This window comes from Octodon degus, unplaced genomic scaffold (assembly GCF_000260255.1).
Source record: "Octodon degus isolate 3935 unplaced genomic scaffold, OctDeg1.0 scaffold00005, whole genome shotgun sequence".
Lineage (NCBI taxonomy): Eukaryota > Metazoa > Chordata > Mammalia > Rodentia > Octodontidae > Octodon > Octodon degus.
The window spans coordinates 29181786-29199712 of NW_004524581.1; the positions used below are offsets into that span (position 1 = coordinate 29181786).

Below are 17927 nucleotides of genomic sequence, written 5' to 3' on the forward strand. Positions count from 1 at the left end.
AAATAAAAACTTAAACCCTTCCCCAGAAAAGATGTTCATTGGCTATTTGTTATTATATTCTACTATCTACTAAAAATGAGTGATGTGGTCTAGCAGATTGACAGAATAAATTATACCACCCCATTTCTGGATTTGTTGTTCTTTTCCAAGAACTGACGAACTGCATTAGCAGGTTGCTGTGCCAAGAACAAAAAAATACTGTATACTGGACTTAGGATAGCTAAATATTTTTCAGCTTGGACTTTTTTTTCTTTCCTCCTCTTCCTCCTCTTCCTCTACTTCCCCCTCCCCTTCCCCTCCCCTTCCTCCTCTCCTTCCTCCTCCTCCTCCTCCTCCTCCTCCTCTTTTCTGCATTTCCTTTGCTAGAAAACACATTACTAGGTATCATATCAAACTATACTGATGTATTTTACAGATTGAATTTTTTCTAAATAATCAGTGTAACCTGTCATGCCAGGATATTGGGTTTTCTGAAGTTAAACCAAACTAGAAGAATATAGACATAAGCTAATGTTTTTTAGCAAAGAAGGAAAGTAAAATTTCACTGTTGAAAATGTGCTTTACTTCTTATTGACTGTTTTCCAAGGCCGAGAGTCTTTCACTTCACAGGCTAGACTAACTCACAAGTTTGCATTTTGAGAGATTTTAGTGTACATATTAGGGCCTTAAACCAGTGGAACAGAATTTATTGGTTAGTTCTTTTGAGGAAGAAATGTCATAAATAAAAAGCAGTATAATTAAATGTAATATGAAGGATTGACAAAAGACAATTTTCTAACAGGGAGGGATTGGAGGGTTTTTTTCCTTTTGTACCTGGAATCAGACTCAGGACCTTGCACTTGCCAGGCAGGCACTGAGCTATATCCCAGGGAGGGTTCTGAGAGAAGTGTGAAGAAAGATTTCGAGAGATCGGGCTAGAGTGTATTTGCAGGTCTGGGGCTTAACTTGGAATGGACTATGCTGCTTTTTTCTTTTTCTTGAAAAAGTTCTACTTCCATTTCCTTGATTTTTATCTTTTCTAGATTGTCAAAAGAGTGGGGAATAGCGAGGAAACACCAATGATTGGTGACAAAGTTTATGTCCATTACAAAGGAAAATTGTCAAATGGAAAGAAGTTTGATTCCAGCCATGATAGAAATGAACCATTTGTTTTTAGTCTTGGCAAAGGTAAGAGAGTATTTTTGAATGTATGTTGCTTAGATTTATTACTATTTGTATTATATAGAAGTAACGGAACATATCCTTGCCAAAAGTATTTTAGAGCAGTAGTGCTCAAAGAAAGTGGGCAGGGAATGTTCTCTGAGATCTTTTTCAGGGGCATTTACATAGTATCAGTTTTTGTCATAACAATACCAAGATGTAATTTATCCTTTTAAACCTTTTACTGTATTAGCTTTTGCACTGGAGACAAAATGTGCAGTAATAGAAATACTGCTGCTTTAACACAAATTGAGACAGCAGCACCCATCTGTATTAGTAATCATGCTACTTTCACCGCCTCTTGTGTGGGAAAGGGCTAGTGTTTAAGAATCTTCTTGATAATTAGTTAAGTTATTGTATTAAGGCCTAGTCCTTGTGTTTCACATGGTTTTGGTGCTGTGTGACACACAGGCTTGTGTAGATCCCTTCTGCACACCAGTGACCATGGCTTCTTGAGGAAGAGCACTTGGGCGCTTGATTTAGTGGAAAGCTGAGCTGGCTGACTTTTTTTGTTCATTGAAACACCATTTTTGCTTGAACAGGTGAACTATCAGGCTTGATTATTCAGTAGTCAGTAGGTATTTTCCTGAAAATGAGATGAGCCTGTCATTTCAAGGAAAACTGCTGACAATATTCGTTTGAGTTTTCAACTAAAAATTATAGTTTAGTGAATTTTGTCTGCCACTGTAACACTTAAAAGGCTTTTCTAGTGAAATCAGTATGCCTTAATGAATGTATTTTCTTATATTATGCAATGAAATGTATCACAATTTAGGGGATCTGTGTACCTCAGTGAACCAATATTTTCACTGTACGGTATAAGATTACAAGGTCATGTATAAACAGTCCACTCAAAATATAAAGTAGGGCTGGCCCAATAGCTCAGTGGATTAAAGTGTCTGCAAGCAGGCTCAGGGGCTGGGGGTTTGATCCCCGACCCACAGGGTGCGCTGAGAGGGCGACTGAGACTGGGCGTGGTGGCACATGCCTGTAATCCCAGCTCTTGAGAGGCTGTAAACTGGAGAATCACTATGAGTCCAATCTAGTAAGTGAGACCCTGAACACCCTGTAGACCCTTCCCTAAAATAAATAAATGAATAATAAAAAACAAAATATAAACTGGATTAGAGGCTTTTAAAAGTAACACATATGGAAGGTTCATTGATCTACAATTTCACATTGCAACTGACCTTCACCATATGTCCACATTTTTGTTAATATTTTTTTGGTGCTGGGGACCAAACCCAGGCCTTGTATGTGCGCTGCCATCGAGCCACGTTCCCAACACCCTGTGCCCATTTTTGATGATCATATTCACAAGTGAAGTGCTCCTGTCGTGCTCACTTCGGTCGCACATACACTAAATGCTGCTGTCTTTCCCAGATGTCTCCTTATGGGTTTGTATAAATTATAGATGTAGATTTGAGAATCCAGTTATCTTCCTAAGGAAGACAGTTTACATTTGTGAAATTATAAAATGATGCCACTCTCATTAGTGTTTTTGGTAGCACTGGGAGTCAAACTGGTAGGTAAGTGCTTTACCACTGAGCTATACCTTCAGTTCTTAAAGTTTTTTGAAGTATATAGTCTTTTTTTTTTCTAGTTGAGTAATTTATATTCACATGAAATTATTCTTTTTCAGTGAATTTTAACTTTTCTATGATAAGTTTTAATAGATATACAAGAACTGATTTTAGTTCTCAAGTTTTTCTCTCTATTCTGAGGACTGAACCTAGGGCCTAGTGGATGCTGAGTGCACATTCTGCCTCTGAACAGGCACACAGTAGCAGTCTTCAGTTTTTAGGATGTAAAACAGTTCTGAGGAAAAGGATTGAGGACTGCTATTCTCAAGAATGAAATATGATTAAATTTCTTTTCAAAATTTTTTTAAGAATTCAACTGATTTGGTATTCTTATTTTCTTTAGTCATATAAGAATAATAGCCCATACATCAAACTAAACTTTGTGGATCATGGGTTTGTTGGAAATTAGTGGCTGAGTTGCAGTGGCTTTATATTTGTGTGTGTCACAGCAGTTCTGCTTCCCTCCTGGGCTAAGGGTGGGAGTCAGAAGGGGCAGTCCTCCTGGCTGCACCCTGGTTCAGGGCTGGCCACAATTCCTTTCTCTTTCTGACTCTGTGTCCCATTGGATTGCTAAGGATGGGTCTGGAAAGGAAACAGCAAATGAGAAAGTCTGCCTCTTTGCGACTCTGCCTTCCCTGGTATCTGTAGTCATTTGTGTGTCATGGTGACATCCACTTCCTGTCCACCTGTACTCTTCCCGAGCTTCAGTGCTGGCTGTGCCACTACCCCTTTCTCCTTTGGGTCCCTAGTGAATCAGTGGCTCATGTGATGTTAACTTGTATTTGAACAAGAGAGCAATGAAAGTCAAATGCAGTCTCTTTCTTGACATAGGAGATAATATGACAATTATTTTAGAGGTTCCCCCCCCCCCGCCCCGTGGTCATTTAGTAATGTGAACCTCTTAGGCTATCAGAATGGCAGTGGCAACATTACTTAATCTCAGTGACCTCTGAGTGGCTGCCTCCTTCGAACTCCTCATTCTTGCTCTTCCTTACTCTACCTTTAGAAATTCTGTTTCAAGGAAGTTGAAGTTTAAAGAGAAGTCACCTGTCAGTAGTTATCTTGGAAAATGGAATTAAGAATTGCTGAGACTTTCTACTGCTAGATTTTCTAGTAAAATACTATGGCAAAGAAGTCATGTTTCCCAGAATTTTACTCAGAGTGAAAGGATTTTTCAGTCTTTCTTTAAGATTCAGCATGGGAGACAAAAGAAGCAGCTTTCGCTTGCCTTCATACCCTGATACCGTGTCTAGAGATGGTGTGAGCTTGAGGGAAGAACGTCCAGCAGGTGTTGGAAAGCCATGTTCCTGTTCTGTGTGGGTGTAAATTAAGCTGCTGAGCCTTCCCTGCTCCTATAAGAGGAGGAGTCTGGAGAACATTGTAAGGTTAGTCCTGAGACTGTGACTCCATTCTTGTACCCCTGAGAAGAATGTACGTCCAAACCTGAGCATGATAGCACATGCCTACAGTGCTGGCTCTCTCAGAAGCTGAGGCAGGACTGCAAGTTCAAGCCAAGTCTGAGCAACTTAAAAAGATGCTGTCTCAAATTTTAAAAAAATAAAGAGCTGGGGATATAGCTTGGTGAGAGAGCCCTGAGTTTAATACCGAGTAACCTAGTAGCACCCCCCCCCAGACATGCACACAAAGAATGCAGGAGCAAAATCATAGAAAACTAATACCAGCACAAGAGCCAGGCCTTCTTATAGTCACCTGTCTATCCTGATTAGAAATACTAGGAAAAAGCAATATGCCCCTTATAAACCTGCTGTAATAATTGCCTATAAAATAAGATTGATTAGGCAGTGGATAGTTTCAGATAGTTATATAGCAGAAGCCACTTCATCAAAATGAGAAAAAAGTATAAATGGACAACAGTAATAAATGCTGTATGTTGAACTCTCTTGATCTTTTACATGGTACTTGTGAACCCAAGGAGATACATAGAAATAATTCAAAGGAAAACTCCATGCTAGTCTTGGGACTGTATCGTGACTTCAGTGTTTTAAGCAGAACTAAACCTGTCTGGATTGCTCACATTGAAGAAATAGCATTCCATAAGGCATATACACACATTGGAGCTATACTTACACGTAGTACATACTCACTGCTTTTTCTGTGCTATCTTTTGAACTCTTATTTTCCTCACCTAAAGTGATGATTGTGTATGCTCTTATTGTATATGAATACATAAATATTATTTTAGTATTGAGATCAGTTAAGATAAGGCACATTATTCATTGTTAGTGCTTATTTAACACACAGTAAACACTCATGTTTATTACTGATGTTTACGGTATTAGAATTATTGACTGGCTTTATATGCCTGGTAGGAATTGTTTTATAGTGGTTTAGATCTTAACTCTATTTACTGTATGCATGCAAGTTTTATCATTTATTTATTTATTTAATACAGGGTCTTGCTACGCATTTCAGACTTGTAGTGATCCTCCTGTCTCAGCCTTCCTAGCTTTGGAATTACAGGCATGTGCCAGTATGGCAGGTTCGGTGGCTGGCGTGGCACACCTGGGGCTCCAGGGCCAGCAGTACCAGGAGTCAAAACCAGGTCCTTACGCTTGCCAGGCAGGCACTTAGACTGCCGAGCTATCTCCCTAGCCCCTCATTTTAGCTTTCAAAAAAGGGCTTGTGGGTACTATTCTATCTCCCTGGCCCCTATATATGCTTTTATAAAAGGAACTGTATTGTCTTCTCTCCCCCAAACAAATAATATTGTTAGTAAAATGAAGGAGGGAGCCTTTTGCCTCCTTGTACCTCTGGAAGCAACATGGGTCACCAGCAGCTCTACTGGAGCCACCCGAGGAAATTCGGCCAGAGCTTTCGCTCTTGCTGCATCTGCTTGAACCGACGTGGTCTGATCCAGAAATATGGGCTGAACACATGCCACCATTGTTTCCGTCAGTACGCGAGGGACATCGGCTTCATCAAGTTGGATTAAGTGATCTTCCTTCAATGGACTATCCAGGCCATCATACGCTCAGTGAAAGAGACCATGCAAACTCTTTGTACATAAAATAAAAAATTTAAAAGAAAAATATAAATAAATAAAATGAAGGAGGGAGATAGATTTTGGAGATGAAAAAATTATTTCTACTCCTAGTCTTATAAATAAATTCAAGAGCACTAAAGCCTCCCTCCCTCCATCCACTCACCCTGCTTATGAGCATGTATTGTATTCTGAGAGGTGGCTGCTTTACTGAAGTTGTTTTTGGTGTTCCTTATAACATAGGTTAGGAATTATTACAATAAAAATTTTATCAGCCAGACATAGTATCCCATATCTGTAGTTAAAGCTACTAGGAAGGTTAAGTTAGGAGAAGCTTAAGTTTGAGGCCAGCCTGAGCCACTTAGTGAGATTCTATCTTAAAATTTAAAAAAAGATGTAGCTCAGTACTCCCTGGATTCAAATCCCGGTGCTGCCAAAAGTAAAAAATCTACCCAGAATTCTTATCTATAACATTCTACCCCTAAATTTGAGGAGAAAAACAAACCAATAGTTTTAGATTTTTCATTTATTTATACTTCTCTTCTAATATTGAGATTAAACCAAGATGAGGTAACTATCCGGGATCTGCCTATACCATCAGTATGATTTTATTTGTTGCATTGCGATCAGTGGTCATTTATTTAACGTAAAGTAACTAGCTATTAGCCTTTTGTGGTCTAAGGAAGAAGATAGAAGCAAGGCATGGAGTCCTGCTGGTTATAAAGCAAGTATATGTTTTCACTGCCATACTGATTTTCAAACTGATAGCGTGGTTTTATGCCAGGAATTGACACGTGTTTCACTTCCTTACCAACTTTTAGTGTTGTCAGTCTTCTTTTTTTTTTTTTTTTGGTGGAACCGGGGATTGAACTCAGGCCCTTGCCCTTGCCAGGGAAGCGCTTATTCTACTGAGCCATCTCCCCAGCCCCTGTTGTCAATCTTTTTAATGTTAGCCATTAAGTATATATGAAATAGTATTTTGGTTTGGGCTCACATTTCCTTGGTGATTAGTGATATTGAGGATGTCCTGACTTGTGCCTAGGTGATGTGTGGGTATTTATATATTTTCTTCCTTCTCTTTATTTTGGATTTTTTGTTTTTTGTTAAAAACAGGGTATTGGGGCTGGGAAGATAGCTTAGTGGCTTGCCTGGCAAGTGCAAAGTCCTGAGTTCAATCCCCAGTACAAAAAAAAAAAAAAAAAAGACACGCTATCACTACCTAATCTAGGCTGTCCTTGAACTCAAAATCCTTTCGCCATAGCCTCCCTAATGCTAGTGTTTGCCACCACACCTGGTTTGTATATTTCTTTTGTGAAATATCTAAATCCTTTGCCCATTTTTAAAAGATCGGTTATCTTTTTCTTGGGTAGTACTCAGCAAGACAGCACTTGCTTGGCACATATCATCTCCTGCTGTCTTGTGAGCCATCTTTCAGGAAGAGCTCTTACTTTACATGAAGTCCACTTTATCAGTGTTTTCTTTTATGGTTTGAGTATCCTAGTATAAGTAGCCACACTTGTTTTGGTTTAACTTGGGTCTTCTGCTATTTATGAGGAAACCAAAGTAGAGAGAGGTTAAGGAATTTTCCCCCAAATACATAATAAATGGCAGAGCCAGGACCTAAACCAATGTAGTCTCTTTGAAATCAATACCATATTTTAAGGTTTAAATAGAGCCCAGACCAAGAAATATCAGTGTTATTGTACACTGGCTATTGTGGAGCTAATTTTTAAAGTTTTATTTTTAATTGAAACATATTTTTTTCATGAACTTTTGAATCTTGGTAATATTTTACAGCTAATAATACACATTTACTCATATGAATAACCCTATGACTGACTTCACTCTGGGTTGTGTGTGATTTAGCCATGTGTTTCCTTGAGTTTCTATTATTGTTCTTATGTGTGTGTGTGTGTGTGTGTGTGTGTGTGTGTGTGTGGCCAGCTCAGCCCACCAGGGGGCAGGGCTGGCTGGCATGTGGTGCTGGGGGATTGAACCGCGGTCCCTGTGCTTTACTAAACTTGTTCTAAGTAGGTGCTTTAGACTACTGAGCCATCTCACCAGCCCCTCTATTATTGTTCTTGTCTACATTAAAGTATACATAGTCCTAATACATTTGCTTTTTTCCACATGCCATTTAGGAGAATGCAAAATAGACAAGAAAAGCTATTAATTTTCTAATTTTCAAAAAAAGCTTGAGCCACAGTGAATAGACTGAGGAAAGCTAAGAAACAACCAAGGATTGAACTCAGGCCCTTGAGCTTGCCAGGGAAGCACTTATTCCACTGAGCCATCTCCCCAGCCTCGCTAAGAAACTTTTTTAAAAAATGCTTTCTTTTATTTTACCTGGTGCTTTATAGTTGAGGAAGAATGCTTCCCATTTTCTTTGCTAAGTGCTTACAGAGTGAAGCTGGTTTAGGCAGGGGAAAGAGTAGAATGAGAGAAGCTAAGCAAATTTCTAACTCCATTTCAATATGGCACTTTGTCAGGACTTCATTCCTTTATTGAGTGTTTATGGCATTCCTGTCCTTGGAGAAATAGAAACTAATCAAGACAGGATCTCTACCTTTAAACAACTAATAGTTGAGCCTGGCAGGTTTGATGCCTAAGCCTGTCCCAGCACAAACAATACAACCTTATCTGTTTTGTTTCCCTGTTTTTAAAATTATACAGTATGAATAAAGAAAAACTATGCTGTGATCAGTTCTTTAGAATTAGAGAAATGGCAAAATAAAATGTAACAAAAATAGGAATACTTAAAAAAATCTTAAAAACATAGTTTGTGATCAGTACCTGAGTAGAGAAGGGAAAGTTTATGAGAGTCCTTTTATGGCCATTTTAGAATAAAACCAAATAAAATTTGTGAGAAAAAATAATTTGCTTTATTACAAAAAGAAAGATGGTATTGTTATTGGTGATATGAGATTTTTAATGTGTACAGTACAAACAATATATACAAATAGTTAAAATAGAGATCAGAAGTTGGTGATGAGCCCTGGAAATCTGTCAGTAAAAGTGAAGCAGGACGGACTCAGACACGTTTTTAATTATCTAAAGCTTATTAGAGATTAACCTTATAGTTAAATGTGTATCAACTTTTATATTTTGATAAGAAAATGTTATGATTAAAACATTTACTTTCTGTCTTCCTTTTCTATTTCCATATCAAATATAATTTTTCTTGTGTAACATATAGCTTTCCTGCTATAGTGTTTTAAATATGTTCATATTTGAAATGCAAACATACATTGGAAGTTACATACTCAGTAGTTTTTAACAGGGTTGCCAAGACCATTCAATGAAGAAAGAACAGACAATAAATGATGTTGGGAAAACTGGATATTATATTTTTCTAACCCTCTTCAAAAGGGTGAGCCAGGTAGACAGCCAAGTTTAAGGAAGTATTTTCTTTGGTTATCCCATTGCAGTTAAGGACAAATACTTCCAATGAAGAAAGTATTTTGATCCTACACCATATGCAGAAATTACTCAAAAAGGATCAAAGGCCTCAAACTATAAAATTCTGGACGAAAACAGAGGATGACCTTCATGACATTGGATTTGGTAGTAATTTGGGGGCAATGACACCAAAAGCACAAAGCAACAAAATTTAAAAATAGATAAATTGGACTACATTAAAATTTATAATTTTTGTGTATCAGAGCATACTACAGAGATGCAAATAAACATGAAGTCCCTTCATCCACAAGAGACAAGAGGAATCACTTTGTGTTCAACATTGCCTGAATAATCTGTGCAAGACGAATATTGTAGCCCTGTGGGGTTATCCTTAAGTGGCACATCAACTGAATGAAGAAGAAAGGATGAGAATGGCAGAAGCAGGGGTTACTAGTGAAGGCTGTCACACATTTTCACAGTGTGATCTGCCAGATTGTGAAGCTCGCCGACTTCTGCAGATGATCAGGGCCCAACAGGTGCAACAACCAAAACTTATTGGGGAAGAATCAGCACAATTAAAGAGCAAAGAGACCTTAAAACAGATCTGGAACAAATCTTAGAAGCAAATGATGGGTTGCGAATGTTAGTTGAAGAGGAGGATTTGCAGAGGGCTCTGGCACGAAGTTATCAAAAAGACTGACATGGAAGATGAGGCAGACCTCTGCAGAGCTGTTCAGCCTAATGTGCAAGGTGGTTCCATAAATATATCTCAAGATGTTGTAACATTAGGTACGAATCTAACATTTGAAGAACTGTAGAAGAAAAGGCTACTTTGAAAAGCAATAGCAGAAGCAAGAGCAGGCAGATCCACCAGGACAGGTTTCACAGCCACGTGAAAGGTCGACCACAAGTTCAGGAGCACTTGGGGATAATCGAGGTGATGCTGCATGTGAAGGTGTGCTTGGGCAGCTGTGACCTCATCTTTAGAAACTTACAAATAATTTGAAAACAAATGTTACCTTTTAAAATCATTTACATATTCATACTTTCTAACATTGTCCTTTATGATTACACTGTAAGGTCCATTTTTGTAATATATCAAAGAAAACATTGTTCATCAGAATAAATATTTAGGTGGCTTACAAACAAAATGAAGAAGTAGAAAGTGTGTCAGTTGTAGGACTAAATAATGATCTTCCAAAACTTAACCAAAGAGGCATTCAGCATAAAGAATATTTAAAATAGTCTTCTAAAAAAGAAGGGAATGGGAGAGAAATGTTTGCAAGTCCTGTACTTGATAAAGGATAAGCATCCACAATACATGAAGAACTTATACAACTTAGTATTTTAAATAAAAAATGGCACAGTAAAAACTGACAGCAAAGCCAGACATGTTGGTGCATGCCTTTAATCCCAGCACTATGTAGGCTGAGGCAGGAGTGAGTTTGAGGCTAGCCTGGGCTATAAAGTGAGTTCAAGGCCAGCCTGAAATGCATAAGGAAACCCTGTCTCCAAAAGAACAACAGAAAAAGCCATGCAGCAAAATATAGCTTCTCTGGAACCTGGAATTAAGACATGAAAAACAACAATTTGATGAGGAATAAAAGAAGTAGACCTCTGTAAACTGGGGCTGGGGGTGGGATTGACAAGAAAACCAGAAACTACAAGAAACTGGGAAAAAAATCTGAAAAGCTACCCTAGCTTCTGGGTAGGGGGCCTGTCTCCAGTAATACAAGTTAACCCTGAGAGGGTCAGCAGCTCCAGGGAGAAACAACAGTCTGGCCTCCACAGTTACTGTAAACTGCATATATAGTGCAAGGTTTACTCTCAAAGTGACTCCTTCCATATGTCAGGGTAGAGATGGAGAAGAAATCTAGTACAGCACCCAACATATTTGAGAATGTTTCACCAGGATCCATTTTGGGGATAGTTAATTGTTAAAGACTGAACTACAGAACAACATGTTAGGGTTTCTGGGGTCATCCTACCACAGTGACCCCATGAGAAGCTTAAGCACAGGCCAAGAAAGACACTGGAATCCCACCCTCTATGTTGAGAAGTCAATCAAGTTGGTCATGTTTGGGGTTTGGAGGGAGTTGGTTCTGAAATTGCTGGCATTGAGGCCAGCTGACTGATGCTACCCTCCCACCTCACTGCCTACATCCAGCACAGAACTCTGTGGTCTGCTGAGTTCCTCATCTGCCAGTGTGATCAGGGAAGAAAGAAAGAGCAAAAAGATGAAAAAGAATAGGAAAGAGAAAAAGAAGAGAAAAGATAACAAAAACCCTCCCAAAACTCCCAACTGCCAACTCTGTCCGTAGGGTACTGATGGGAGGAAATAAAAAATGAAACAGCTGACTTACACAGAGTGATAAAAGAGAAGACATGCACACACACAAAGATTAATAAAGTGCTCAGCAAACTTTAAGATGAAGGGCCGGGAGATGGCTGAGTAGAGTAAGTGCTTACCTGGTAAGTGCAAGGGCCTGAGTTCAATCCCAGGTTCTGCCCCCCCAACAACAAAAAACCTCTAAAATGATACAGCCACACAATTAATGGATTGAATAAACAAAAAGAGTAATGAACTTACTAAAGACACTAATAAAAAGCTGAGCAAAACTAAATGTAAAACATGAATGACCAGTTTAGCGATGAATTAAAGTGCATGGAAATATTCCAAATAAAAATCCAGGAAGTGGGGCTGGTGAGATGGCTCAGTGGTCTAAAGCACCTACTTAGAGCAAGCTTAGCAAAGCACAGGGACCGTGGTTCAATCCCCCAGCACCACATGCCAGCCAGCCCCACCCCCTGGTGGGCTGAGCTGGCCACACACACACTAAATAAAAAAAAAAAAAAACCAAAAAAAAAAAAAAAAAAATCCAGGAAGTTAAAAAATGTTAAAAGTAATCAATGTGAGAACAGTGTCAGAACTATCAGGGCTGATGCAGGTGACCATATATTCCAAGATACCTTCAAAACAACAAAAGAATGTGAAAAATGGATCCAACAGCTATTGGGTGATGCAATGAAAACTAATCCAAGATTAACTGGAATTAGTGAAAAAAAATCAGAAGATAATACAAATGGGAGTTTTAAAAAATCTATTTACAGAAATAATAGCAGAAAGCATTCCAAATATAAGGAAAGAATTTAACATACAGAAAAATGAGGCATATAAAATCCCACATAAAGGGCCAGCCAAATAGCTCTGTGGATTAAAGCACCTGTTTAGGCAGACTTGGGCTGGGAGTTCAATCCCTGGCTCTGCCCTGCCAGCCCTACCTCGGGGCACACTAAGACAGCAATTGAGATGACGTGGTGGTGTGTGCCTGTAATCCCAGCACTTGAGAGGCTGAAAACAGAAGGATCACTACAAGTCTAATCTATGAAGTGAGATCGTGTAGACACTGTACTAAATACACACACACACACACACACACACACACACACACAAATCCCACATAGCCACAATCCAAAAGACCTTCTCCTAAAACACCATAGTCAAAATCCCAGAAGTCCTGCACAAGGACAGAATCTTTTTGTTGTGGAGGGAGGAGAGGTACAGGGACTAGAACTTAGGACCTCATGCTTACCAGGCAGCTGCTAAACCATTGAGCCTCTGGACTCCAAGGACAGCATCTTAAAGCTGTCAGAGAAGGGCCAGCCAGATAGCTCAATGAACTAAAGCGCCTGCTTAGGCAGGCACAGGGACTGGGGTTCTATCCCCAGCGTGCCTTGTTGGCCCCACCCCCATGGCACACTAAGATTGGGAATGAGACTGGGCGTGGTGGTGCACCCTTGTAATCCCAGCACTTGGGAGGCTGAAACAGGATGATCGCTACAAGTTCGATCTGTGTAGTGAGACCCTGTAGACTCTACTAAATACATCAAGAAAAAAAGCTGTCATAGGAAAAAAATCACTTAAAAAGGTAAACATGTTAGAATTATAGATTTCTCACCACAAACCTGAAAGGCCAGGAAAGCTTGGAATAAAGTGTTTGAATCCTTAAAAGAAAACAACTTGCAACCCAGAGTAATATATCCTATAAAAGTATCTTTCAAAATCAATGGAGAAGTAAGCTTTCCTTGCCAAAGAGCATCTTAGGAAATGCATGATCACCAAACCAGCAGTACAAAAACTTCTCGAGGATGGCCTACAAGTAATAAAGCCAGCGGTGCCAAAACGACCAACTTAACGAATCCGCAAGTAAGTGAGCAGTGAAGTGAAAGGGAGGAAAGCGAAGGAACTGGCAACAGGGAAAGAACGCAATAGCAGGAACAAATCAGTATCTCTCAATGGTAACTGTCGGGGCTGGGGAGATGGCTCAGTGGAATATCCCTGGTAAGCACAAGGGCCTGAGTTCAAGCCCCAGTTCCACCAAAAAAAAAAAAAAAAAAAAAAGACAATGTGTAGGGCTGGCAGTATAGCTCAGTGACTAAGTGCTTGCTTAAGTAAGCTCAGGGCCAGGGTTCGATCCCTGGCTCCACATGCCGCACCAGCCCCGCCCCCAGGCACACTGAGCTGTCAATGGAGTCAGGGCATGGTGGTGCATGCCTATAATCCCAGCACTTGGGAGGCAGAAATCAGGAGGATCACTACGAGTGTGGGCTGTGTAATGAGACCCTGCACAAAAAAAAAAAAAAAAAAAACTTAAAAAAAAATAGTAGCCAATGTGAATGGTGCCAATACCCTAATCAAAAGATGCAGACTGGTAGATTGGATCAAACAAACAAAATGCATGGTTGATATACAGGAAATATATATACAGTGATAGGTTGTATACAGGAAACACACTAAATCAAAACAGAATTCATAGACTAAAAACAAAAGACAGAAGATAATATTCTGTGCGTGAGTGCCCCAAAACAAGAGTGTACTGTTTTCAGATCAAGTGGACTTCTACCCAGAACTAATCAGAAGAGACATAGGTCACCACATACTAAGGGAACAATTCAGCAGAAAGAGTTAACAAGTATAAGTATATACACACTTGGACAGTGGCATAACCAACTTCACAAAACACTTTTGGACATGAAGGAACAGACCAAACATCAACATAATTATAGTGGGAGACCTCAATACCCTAGTATGACAAATGGACAGATCAACTAGACAGGATAGCAATAAAGAAATATAGTTGAATCACACCTTCATACAAATCGACTTCATTTAGTGTTCTACCCACAACAACATAATACAGATTTTTGGTAGCACATGGAATGTCCTCTGAAATAGTCCACATACTAGCCAATAAAGCATGTTGAAGTAAATGCAAAAGAATTGAAATTTTTCAATGCATAGTATCACATTACACTGCAATGAAACTAGAAATAAATAGTAAAAGAAAACATTTTACAGACATATAGAAATTAAACAGTACACTCTTAAATAATCACTGGATCACATAAGTAGTCAAGGAAAAAAATTAGACAGTTTTTTGGGGATGGTGGTACTTGCCTGTAATTCTAACACTCAGGAGACTGAGGCAATAGGATTGTTGAGAGTTTAAGGCCAGTCTGGACATAGTGAGTTTAAGATCAGTCTAGGGCTGGCCAAATAGGTCAGTGGATTAAAGCTCCTGCTTAGGCACATGCAGTGGCCAGGGTTCGATCCCCAGCATGTGCTGATACAGCAATTGAGACTGGGTGTGGTGGTGCATGCCTTAATCCCAGGGCTTGGGAGGCTGAAAACAGGAGGATCACTACCAGTCTGATCTACGGAGTTAGACCCTGTCCTAAAATAAAAAATAAAAAAAGCAGTCTAAACTACATAGTGAAACCCTGTCTCAGTAATGGGAAAAGAAAAAAAAAATACAGCAAGCCTAAATAACCTAATGATGCACCTCAAAGTCCTAGAAAAACAAGAATAATCCAAATCCATTGTGCCCCCCCCCCCGGGGTGCGGTGGGTCTGTGCTCGGAGGCCATTGGCAGGTGCAGGGCCGTCCCTCCGCCCCTCGGGATCACTGCTTCTGCTTACCTCAACCATTCTGGCTGCGGCGTCTCTGTGTCTGAACCGAGCGGGGTCCGTGAGGGACGGTGTGTCCATGGTGGTGGGTGAGGGCAGACGTCTCATTCTGTGTGCCAGAAGGCCAAAGGCTGGTGGCAGGTCCACGGAGCACAGCAGAGTCTGTCCTACGATGCAAAAGTCTGCAAGGGTCTCTGGTCAGCGGGCAGTGTGGGTCCGTGCTTTGGTTGACACACCGCAGCGCTTCCCAGCACGGACATGTAACCGGCACGTTTCCAGCAGAAAACAAAAGACAAACGTGAAAAGTCTAGAAATAAAATTGGTTAAAAAAAAAAAAAAAAGAATAATCCAAATCCAAAGCTATTTGAGACCAAAATATACAAAATCATTGAGTCAAGTAGTTGATTCTTTAAGAGTAAACAAAACAAACCCTCAGCCTATCTCACCCAAAAAAAGGAATGAAAAGACCCATATAAATGCAATTAGAAACGAAAAAGACAAGATCACAGGCAACACCAAATTCTAGAAGATTATTAGTAACCATTTTGAAAACCTGTACAGTACTCCAATAAATTGGAGAACCCAAAAGAAATAGATAAATTCCTAAGTACATACAATTTACAAAAACTCAACCAAGATATAAAAGTATGGATAAAGTACTTATGTAGTGTCTCCAAAGAATATAAACAAATTTGCCAGGCATGGTTGTGCACTTGTGTGCTATCAGCACTCAGGAGGCAGAGGTAGGAGGGTCACTGAGTTCCAGGCCAGTTTGGGTCACACTGTATGTTCAAAGCCAGCCTAAACTACCTAGCAAGATCCTGTCTCAGAAAAAGAAAAAGAAAGAAAGAAAGAAAGAAAGAAAGAAAGAAAGAAAGAAAGAAAGAAAGAAAGAAAGAAAGAAAGAAAGATGGCCAGCAAGCATAAAAAAAGTTCCTTTTCCAACATTATTGATGATTAAGGAGGGAATAAAGAAGGAATAAATTACCTTTCCATATTTTTGTACCAAGTTCTTAAATATCAAGAATTTTAGGGCTGAAAGATAGCTCAGTGGTGTAAGCACCTACCTGAAGAGCATAGGGACCGAGGTTCTATCCCCAGTACCTCATGCTGAGCCAGCCCAGGAACCCTAGTTGCACTGCGCTGCCATGAAACCAGGTGTGGTGGCACACACCTATAATCCCAGCACTGGGGAGGCTGAAACAGGATCGCTATGAGTCTGAGCTTTGTAGCCGGACCCCATACCAAATAAATAATAATTTAAAAAATATGCTTCTGGCCCAGTGATACTATTTGCGGGACTATAAGCTGAGGGAGTGTGGTAGGAGCTGCTTAACCACCTGCAGACTGATGCCCTCGTTCTGTTCACAGATCTTCTAGGTTCTGTGGTACAGTTCTCACCCTGCTGCTGTCAGCTGCATAGGCTGTGTCCCTCGCTCCCCGGGGAACATGGCTAAGCGTGTGAGAAAGTTCTGTCTTACAGCATTGTTGTTTGTGTTCAGCAATTTAGGAGAAATTTATGGAAGCAGGGCTTTGTTGTGGTTCAGACACTGCTAGGATGTCGGATGATTCTGTTTGGGTACCTCAGAGGAAGTTTGATTAGAAGAGCTGGAGCTAAAGCTATGACTAGTAGAGAAACAGCAGTCTCGCATTAGCTAGGAGAGGAGAATGTTTGATATTTTGTAGGGTTCACAGTGACTTTACTCTTTGTCCAGGGCTGGTCAGAATTTTGAATTATTTTGTTTCAGTTCTGTCATGGTCTTCAAGTGACCTGGTCTGGTGTTAATGTTGCATGAGGAGGAGGACTAACAGGGCCTCACTGTGAGCAACAGGCAGACTCAGACAGCACCACGGCCGCTCCATGTGTGTCCAAGCAGCTTCGAGATGCCAGAGGCTGCTTTTCTTTTCAGACTCTGAGAGTCATTTTAAATTATTTCCATCCCTTGTACTTTTCATCATGATATAATTTTTATAATTATATGATTAGATGTTGTATAAAACACTAAAACTAGTGTAAAAAGAATAAATTATCATTGGAAAGAGGTTTGGATGTTTTAGAAAGATTTATTCAGATAAATTGCTGTTTTTAAATGACTGTTGAATTAGGGTTGCATAGAACATCAACAAAGCAAGCAGGCCTTTCAGAACATATTTGTATAGAAGCCACTGCATAGTGGCTTTACCTGTGTCTTCTAGGTATTGCTGTACTTCAAAGGAACTCACCTTGAACTATAAATTGCAAGTGATACATTGTGAATTTGGTTGATATAGTAAAGATGACATGGAACTCGTATCACTGGATCTATACTCACAGACAAAGCATTGGCCTCTTCATGTTTTAAGTTAAAAAATACAGTAAGGACTGGCCAAATAGCCCAGCGGATTAAAGTGCCTGCAAGCAGGGGCTTGGAGTTCGATCCCCAGGCCTGCCATGCCTCTCCTGCCCCCGGGGCACGCTGAGATGGCAATTGAGACTGGGCATGGTGGTGCAAACCTGTAATCCCAGCTCTTGGAAGGCTGTAAACAGGCAGATCACTGTAAGTCTGATCTAGTAGTGAGACCCTGAACACGCTGTAGACCCTTCCATATATGTATATAATTTATATGCAGTCTTTATGATTCCTGTCTTATAGCCCAATTTACATTAACCTGCCAACCATCCCTGATTATGTTAGGTTAGATACTTTTACTGTAACAGAAATTCACATAGAGGTTTAGATACAGTTTTTCTCTAGAGTATGATAATAGTAAAAGTAGAAATAACATGTTTATTAATG

General features: G+C 39.8%; 1 protein-coding gene and 2 pseudogenes across 4 annotated transcripts in view; all 3 read left to right on the forward strand.

The window, feature by feature from the left end:
- Window positions 1–17927, forward strand: part of Fkbp5 (FK506 binding protein 5) — a 137059-nt gene that overhangs the window by 56591 nt on the left and 62541 nt on the right. For 3 of the 4 annotated variants that reach the window (XM_023720557.1, XM_023720550.1, XM_004624198.2), the window contains exon 3: window positions 1023–1167. The exons of the other annotated variant lie outside the window; for it this stretch is intronic. In XM_023720557.1, coding sequence (XP_023576325.1) covers window positions 1023–1167 — 145 coding nt within the window. The remainder of the gene's footprint in view (window positions 1–1022; window positions 1168–17927) is intronic. 4 annotated transcript variants of the gene reach the window in all.
- LOC111817983 lies at window positions 1089–10604 on the forward strand (annotated as a pseudogene).
- LOC101568318 lies at window positions 5496–5736 on the forward strand (annotated as a pseudogene).